General features: G+C 43.9%; 1 protein-coding gene across 1 annotated transcript; it reads right to left on the bottom strand.

Moving 5' to 3' along the window:
* Window positions 1-315: 315 nt before the first annotated feature.
* LOC147464127 (triacylglycerol lipase 1-like) lies at window positions 316-6,941 on the bottom strand. Its single transcript, XM_086492987.1, has 9 exons — window positions 6,386-6,941; window positions 6,167-6,274; window positions 5,944-6,084; window positions 5,753-5,863; window positions 1,833-1,973; window positions 1,715-1,755; window positions 1,547-1,629; window positions 1,362-1,457; window positions 316-956 (listed from the first exon to the last, which is right to left on the bottom strand). Exons 1-9 carry the CDS (start codon window positions 6,557-6,559, stop codon window positions 655-657), a joined length of 1,197 nt encoding a protein of 398 aa, XP_086349113.1. The 5' UTR covers window positions 6,560-6,941; the 3' UTR covers window positions 316-654.
* Window positions 6,942-8,517: the final 1,576 nt, after the last annotated feature.

Below are 8,517 nucleotides of genomic sequence, written 5' to 3'. Positions count from 1 at the left end.
ACCTAAAGACAAGGAATGTCCACACAATTTCTGTCGCTCTCCAACAGCCCCTGATAGCAATCCACTCTTTAACTTTGGGGAGAGAGAGAGAGAGAGAGAGAGAGATCATGGAAGGAAGCAATGTGGTGGGGGATGAGGTGGCGGGAAACCTTGCCAAGAAAGGGGAGGCAGCAATCACGTGTGGACAATGCAAGATGTGGGTAGCAATGCGTGCTCGGGCTCAGATCAGTAATGCTCTGTAAATACGCAAAGTCACCTGACCTTAAAAAACTTCCTGTGAGGCTAGGTAAGGTTTTGAAGTTCTTGCTCATCAAATGACAAATCTCAAAAGTGCCCATCTTTAGAATTGTTAAAGAATGTTTTACATGAGGTGTCCAAACAATAAGCACCTAGAAAAAAACTCTCATTACATATACATCATTACATAATAATATATGTATGTCATGTACATTCATATATAACTGAAGATGATAAAGAGAAATGTTGCATCTCAACCAACAGCCTTACCTTTGAGAGGGCTTGGTGGGGATAATGGCCATTTTCTGCATACAATCAAAAATGGTAAGCCTTGAGTAGGGATGCAATAAGCTGGAAGGGGAGCCAAAGCCCCTCAGAGAATTGCACCATGAGGAAAAGATGAGCCAGATTAGCTTGTCACGCTAGAAACTCCAAAGCATAGTCATACACCACCCGGTTGGCTGTGTCGCCAAAGACAAAATCGAGATGGCCAAAATTTTCCACGGCCCGACGTTGGAAGCCTGGTGGAATTTCACGATAGAGGTGCTCCACATCCACAATATTGGCCAATGAGTCATTGGCACTGCTGATGAAGAGCATAGGTATTTGGTTGCTGGGGAACTTGGAGAGGTCGTAGTCTGGCGGTGTCTTCTGCTTGTACCTCTTCATGTTCTCCTCCTCACCATAATCATACTTGCCAAAAGTACCTAGACGCACCTCTGCAAAAGCAAAAGGCTTTGTCAGTTGAAATACAGATAGAGCATGGGATAAGAGTGAGTGGATGAAGGTCAGCAAACATGGATATTTAAGATGGGCTAGCAGGCCACAAGAAGTTTTGGACAAATTCTCACAATAAATGCCCACATTGTGACTTACCTCAACATCATGAGTTTCTGTGAGGGAGACACCGCATACCTAGCTATGTATGATTGGGGGTAGGGGACAGCCAGTCCCGGTGGGGGGGGCCAGTGGTCCCTTGCCCCCAATCCTAAGTAGCTACGTATGTGGTGCCTCTCGAGCATAAGCTCATGATGTTATGCATTGTATGAAAAACATTGAAAAAGATTCTGTTTTCCTACATGAGAATATTTATGAATCTTCTTGTGGGCAACATGCATCCTTACGCTGCGAATAGTGATCCAGATTCTTCACGGATGTGGCTTGCGTTTCGTACTCGTCGATGTAGGCTCGCCTTGTCGAGTTGATGCAGCATGTAAACCCTGTACAAAGCACATTGGGCTGTTATATATGAGGGCAAAACAAGACATGTATGGATGATGCAGGCACTCAGCATTCAGCTCAGATTGACCTGAGAACAGTCTAAACCAATCGCGGTAGCATTTCACGCTTGACTTGGCGCAGAGCAGATCCACCAGAGCTCGGCCGCCCGGGCTGGCCACACAATTTGAGGGTTGTGGATAAATTCAACAGTCTACAAAACCCAGCTTTATCTGACAGAAACCAAAAAAAAAATTACCTTCGAGTATTGAGCTGATAAATGTTGAGCGCCTCGTAAATCTGACAAAAATAGCGGGGTAAACAAAGGTGCAGGCGGGCTTGATAAATAAATAATTACTAGACTTGATCGTAATTACTCTCTGTAGACGCAGAGTGGAGGCAATGTAGATGAGCTGGGGCCCACTGGTGAGGTAGGAAACGGGAGCCATCAATACGGCTTTGCTCACCAACTCTGCGCATAAGCCTTGAGAGAAAGCTGCCAATGTAGACTGAGCCCCCTGACAAGCAAAAGCACACATTATTTCCACGCATTTACCTTTTCCCTGTGGTAATCTCTGTCTCACGCTCACTCACACAGTACAGTCACTCAAGTAAATCAAGTGAAAAGTTCACGAGACATGCCAGTGTGGACTCTGGAGTACATAAATCAATATATTCCAAAAGCATATTAAAAAAATGACTCACAAAATTATAAGAAAAACAAGGTGAGGACTCACGAAGGCCTAAGTGGGGACAAGAGTTTCGAAGGTAGAGATCTTCATGAGTGCGTACACTTCCATGTCATTTTCGTTGTGTTGTTCTAGTTAAAAATTGTATCATAATTGTATGTTACGACAACTTAAAAATTAAGATGAAAGGATTGCATCGACATTTCAAAGCGAAATAAAATGAAAAAGAAGTGAAATATAAACAATAAATTAAAACAATTTTTTAATAAATTAAAACAATACAATAAATATATTTTACTAAGCATAAAAATTAAAACAATTTGACGAAATGAACTTTTAAGGAGGTCTTTAAATGAAAAGATTCTTTTACAAATTAACCTATTGCAATATTTCACATCACGGAATCAAATTCCAACGAGTCCACTCTTTTAAGGCCTTGTTCTCTAAGGCTTTTTTTTTTTTTTTTTTAGAAAGGCAAAAAAAGGTAAGAGATTGGGAAAGATTGTGTATGACCCGATACCCGATGCCTCTCTTTAAAGAGGGATGTAAACAAATATCAACACCCTCCCACAAAAGCCTGCCTATATTGTCGTCATCAGCTTGACATGTGGCAGTGGCACTACTCGGCAAGCTTTATCAAATGGTCCATAATCGCATCCAAACTGCAAATGCTTACGTACGTAGTTAAAAAACCAGTACCTCCAACATGTGCCACGCTTTATTATCTTCATTCAATAAAGGGATGAAAATCATTACCCTTGTATAAAGGTCAAACGCAATAACTTTTAAAAGATTGTATAATTTAAACAAAGTGAAGGATAACGTTGGCATTCTAGTAACAAACGCCCTTGGATGGGAACAATTGCAAAGCCCATGTGAATGTGTTCTAAAATTACTATGCTCGTCATTCTACATTTTTTACATTCTTTAAATCTTTTTATATAAATAAAAACTGAGATGCACACGAAACAAATTAACATCCTTATAAAATCAAGGTGGATAGGTACGATAGGCAGGTATATGGATGGCAGTCCTAGCACCCTCGCCTAGCGGTTGCATAACCTTCAACACCAATGTTTTTCCCTCTCACCAATGTTTTTTCAGCCATACACTCAGATCAGCCTGGCCACAGCAAATCTAAGCCAGGAGCACTAGCGTTTTGCAGATTTCAGCCCTATAAGTCGTAGTGTTTTCAGATTTCAGCATTCAGACATCAACTGATCAGCCCCATAAAGTTATAAATCTGAATCAACCTCACAAATTTCAGCCCTTAGCCTCACACATCGAAGAATCTATCGTAAGATCCAATCAACATCTCAGCATTTAGATCCATTGTATCAACATTAGTGAAATCTAAAGCAAATACCACTCTAGCAATAGAGTGGGGGGGCCTTGGAGGGGGTTTGGAAATTGGGACCCCATCTGGTGTTAGTCCTCTTTCTCTCTCTTTCACTCACAGTAGCATTCCCTCTTCTCTCTCTCTCTCTCTCTCTCTCTCTCTCTCTCTTTGTCCATTGCACATCTGTGTCATTAAGAAAAAAGGAACCTTCTGTACATACTGAGCACTCCTCCTAAGCTATGACCATCAATCACTTTCAATGCACCTAACACAAAGCTTCAATGGGCTTGGGATCGGCTAAAAGCAAGGATCCTATCTTTTATCTTGCCTAAGTGCTTGGTTATGCTCATAGTACGACTATTGCTCAAGCTATCTTGAACCACTTTGAGAAGGTTTATAATAAGATGCTGCTTATGAAGAGAGATACAACTATAATCTTGATGACACCTTGGGGTACTCACTAAGGTTTATTGTATGATTTCACCCAAGTGCACGATAAAGGGGAAGGTGCACCTAACTGATGTCTCCCCAGTACTGGAAGTCGATCCCTCGAGGATGAAACGTTTGGCTCCGGAGTACAATGCTTTCTACTCAGCTTTGATGGCTTCGGGGAGGACCATTGATTTGACAAGGGTGTAGTGTTTTCATGGCATTGAACCAAGAGGGCAAATTAGGAGGTCAAGATAGGGGCCTCAGAGAGCAGAGCATAATCATAGGGATCGGGAAATGGTAACATGGATGACATGAATTGCCATTCCCTATGACTATTTAGTCACATGGAATGAGAACTAGATGGGGCAACGAAAACAAGCAATGGGTTAAGCAAACCCAAAGATAGCCATTCCTTGTGACTATGGCTCAGTGGACTGTCTGGACAATCATCCAAGAAAGGAAAACAAAAGTAAAAGGCACAACTTATGGTACTCGAAGGAGATCCAAGAATAAGATGTCATGAGGGTGGGAAACAAGAACATATTCAAAGGATGATACTTACGATACTCCAAGGAGATCCATGGGCCATGAATGACATGTCATGAGTGTGGGGAACAAGAACATATTCGAAGAGTAAACCAAAAAAGTCGTATTCGGATTCGAAGTTCAATTTACATGTTCCTCCTCTTATCCACTTGGTTCACCTCTTTCACCTACCTTCTTCATCATCAAGGACAAGTTTTTTAACAACATCAAGCTTGTTCGGTGACCCCTACTTCCTTGACACAAGCCTATTCATATGTAGGATGGTGTGGTAGATTGGTAGACGACTCACAAGTCAAATTATCCATCTTTGAGTTCCGTGTGCATGTTAGCTTATGGCAATATAAGCCATGCAAGGCATGGTGGGCAAGGGAAGAAGCCCTGGCTTGTACAATTGATACAAGTTCCATGGATTTGGTGGACTCTAATTAATGTTGCTAGCACTCATTGCCATTGGAGGACAAGATAGTCTCTCTGGGTGCCTTCCACATTCCTTGAGGAGGTGTGCTTGATTGGGGCAATGGTGGACCATACTTCCAAATTTTTGTCACCCTTGGAGGCCTTGGATTCCTAACCTTGTTGTGTACCCAGGATTTCTGAGGGGGTGTTAGTTTTAGAGGTCCCCTATCTAGATCTTGTGAGTGAGGACTTTGTGGCTACGCCGGGCCTCGTGAGGCTTTTCCAGATTCTAGGCTTATGGAGGGATTTTCTAGACAAGGTTGCATAAGAACGTAGATATTGGTCCATGCAGTACAGATCCCCGTACCTACTCTATGGATCAATGAGTGATCAATGTGTAAATTTTCTCGCAATGCGCAAGCATTGTCATACTATCCACAACCGACTCTAGCATATATTTAATGTAGCTCTATATCTTCTATGTGATGCAACATTTCACTCAAGAAGAGGTGTAGTTTTTAAAATCATTTCTCTCATGAGTTTTGGAGTTTGTCAAAGATGGCCAGTATAGTGTATCCATTCCCTATCCCCATCCCACCTTACTATGCTCATTTTCGACGTACTTTTTTTTTTGATTGCAAACCCAACCCATGTTTTACTATGCTAGTATATAATGGTGAGTACGAGTAGGACCGTGCATTCAAGTTACTCTTAGGGACAACACTCCAGATAATGAAACACAAAGTCGATGAGAAATCTACCAAATGTCAAGACTGTCCATCAATGAACCCATGTGATCCTATTTCATAATTGGAAAGAGAAAACATCTCGGTAATCAAGCAAAAGTAAAAGAACAAGTGCATGAACATTGCAAAAGAAGGAGCTAGCAATGTACCTCGGAATAAGCAACCAAATACACTTTTCTCCCCGTTTTGGAGTAAATCATCTGCAGTACGGAGGGAAGGTCTTCGGAGGCCAAATCATCCAAACTCCAATCCCAGAAGCCCTGTCCACATTACCACAACTCGGTGAAAACCGTATATCTTGACTCCGCACAGTGCAGGCCGGGATGCATGTAGTATGCACCTTGTCGGAGGGCTTGTAAGAGAGGTGACCATAGCTGAACTCAGTGGAACGGTAATTGGTAATCCAAACATCATATCCGGCATCAGCCATTATGAATCCTAGCCCCTCACCAGGTGGATTTATCACCCATACATCCCCACCCTACACGCACACGCATCCACAAGTTACACAGAAATAGAGGGGCGCACGAGCGAGCGAGAGAGAGAGAGAGAGAGAGAGAGACCGTGAGAATGCCGTGGAAAAGAAGCACAGGCTGCGCGTTTTTGCCCTTTAGGATATCTGGCCGCCACATCCTTTGAACGCCAATCAAGAAGCCATCGCTCGTTTGAGCCTGCGGGAGAAATCCAAAATAAACAGTCATGATAACATATCTCACCATTCAAGACACTTTCAGCAGACGTGACTTCAAAGCAAAACTATAATGAAGCTGACTGAAGCTTACCACAAACTCTTGGCAGGCGTAGTCTCTATATGGCAGAACCAGAGAGGCGCAGAGGCCGTCGGCACGCTGGGTTTCCTGCGACGGGGCGAACCTGGCATTGACACTAGAGCTGAGCTGCAAGAAGAAGCACAGCAACAGAGCTGCGCAGGCTGAGGCCTTCTTGCTCATCCCCATATGCGAGGAAGTTGACCACCCGTTGCGGCAGAGCAGCCTGACCTGCCAGGTGCTGTTAATATTACCTTACAGACTACAGCGAAGCCGTTGGAAGGGACGGGGGAGGGAGTGGAAGTGGGTGTTACTAGATTAGAAGGAGCCACCGTGCACGATATTGCTCTGGAGCTGCAATGACACACAATTAAAGGAGTGACTGTGGGCGTCCTATATGTGCACATGCACAGCACGTAGCGTCGTCGCTGTCTGCAAGACGGGACTGTTCGTACAGGTGTACATACACACACACACACACACACAGGTAGATAGATAGAGAGAGTGACTAGACTCTACGCAACAGGCCTAAGGGCAGCAGAGTGTCCACGACTCCAGAGTCCACAGCAGCTGAGCAGCAGCATGCAACTTGTGTGAAAGAACTTCAGCGCAGCCCAAATTTGAGGTAGCTGGGAAAAGTAACGTATGGAAAGGCACTAACATTAATCAGTCTCCTCTCCCTATCGCTGCTCGCACAGACTACAGTTCCATCTTTCATCTCGTGTCGATTCTACGGCTCCCTTTTTCGAAGTGGGGGCCCGGGATTTGCAGTCGGAAAGGACTCGTTGATGGGAGAAGAGAGTCGCTGGAGCCTGGAAGGCAGCCTGAAGGTGGTAGGTAATGCTTTTACACCTCGTGCCCCACCCTCTGGAGGCTGGTGTACACAATGCACGTTTATAGGACTACTCCAAATTTAACCCGCACAAATTTAGCTCTTTGAGATGCCTGTCGCTCTCCGTTTTACTCCCAACACCTTTCTAGAGTACACCAGTGACCACACAATGTGATCCAGCACAAGAGGATGAAATCCAACAATATTCATGGTGGTAGGGTCTAGACTGAACAGCAAATTTGTCTACCCCCACCACTCTTCAGCAATTTCATCACTGGCTGTTAACTCTAGCCTACATGAAACAAATGCTTTTTCAAGAAAGCGGTGGTAGAGAACTTCCTTTACCCAGACTCCATAGAACTGAGAAGCGAGCAAGGAAGGGAGAGAGGTGGTACTAAAATCCTTGCAAGTGAAGAGAGAGAAGGTGTGGCCTTTCTCTGATGTGTCGTACGGATTGCATGTAAGTGTGTAAACGCCTTTACCCTTCTAATTCGGTGTTGAATCTAACCTCTCTACCCTCCTTTGCTTGCTCACCCCCTCCCTCGGGGGGGGGTGAGGCTCATGTAGCTCCAAGAAGCGCTACGGAATGGGCTAGTAAACAACGGTCAGACAGTTGCTAGGTTTCCAATGCAGACATCTAATATGGCCCCAAACCCACTGTTTCAAGTGCTCCCCATTGGGGCTACAGCCTTCTCCATAGCTCTTGAGTAGGAACACTTTGAATCCAAAGGACTAGGCGGCAGGTCCTGTCTTCCCTCTTATGCTACAATGGTGAGCAAACCCCAACCTAGTTTCTTTCCTCAGGCAGGAGGCTACTCCTTCAAGCCCCCTCAGCCTCAAATTCAACCTCAATATATTGTTCTAGGTAATGTGCTTCATGCCAATCTTGACTGTAACCATGACAATATGCAAGCAGACATTAGTATGTTCTCTAAGCAATTGCAAAAGCTCAGAGAAAGTGAAACAAAAATGCAAGGCATTAAGGACTATGGAGAAGAGCCTCCCTCCCAACCTCAGAACCCTATTGAGGGGATATCTGACGACGAGGAGAATGGATCAGCAGATCGAAAAAATGAAGACGCAATGGTTATTCCCCTCAAGGAGCTTGAATGGTGGCACTCTCAACTACAGGGCAGAGTAGTTATTGGCCTTTTGCATGGAACCAGACCTTCAGTGGAAGCTTTAAGAAACTAGATGGCTCATAATTGGGATAACAAGAATATAAAGGTATACCAAGTACAATACCTTCCAAATAATTACTACTTGTTCTTTTGTGAAGATTCAAATTCAGCTCTACAGATTATTAATCAGGGTC

The sequence above is a fragment of the Adiantum capillus-veneris genome, chromosome 2 (assembly GCF_014529385.1).
Source record: "Adiantum capillus-veneris isolate H3 chromosome 2, ASM1452938v2, whole genome shotgun sequence".
Lineage (NCBI taxonomy): Eukaryota > Viridiplantae > Streptophyta > Polypodiopsida > Polypodiales > Pteridaceae > Adiantum > Adiantum capillus-veneris.
Note: the sequence above shows the minus strand (reverse complement) of the source record. Positions and strands in the feature narration are given on the sequence as shown.

Excerpts from the sequence above, each read along its gene's own strand:
- LOC147464127 (XM_086492987.1), bottom strand. The coding sequence starts at position 6,559 with ATGGGGATGAGCAAGAAGGCCTCAGCCTGCGCAGCTCTGTTGCTGTGC. Across the intron at positions 6,275-6,385 it reads ACGCCTGCCAAGAGTTTGTG|GCTCAAACGAGCGATGGCTT; the intron begins GTAAGCTTCAGT and ends TTTCTCCCGCAG. Across the intron at positions 1,756-1,832 it reads CCACTCTGCGTCTACAGAGA|ATTTACGAGGCGCTCAACAT; the intron begins GTAATTACGATC and ends TATTTTTGTCAG.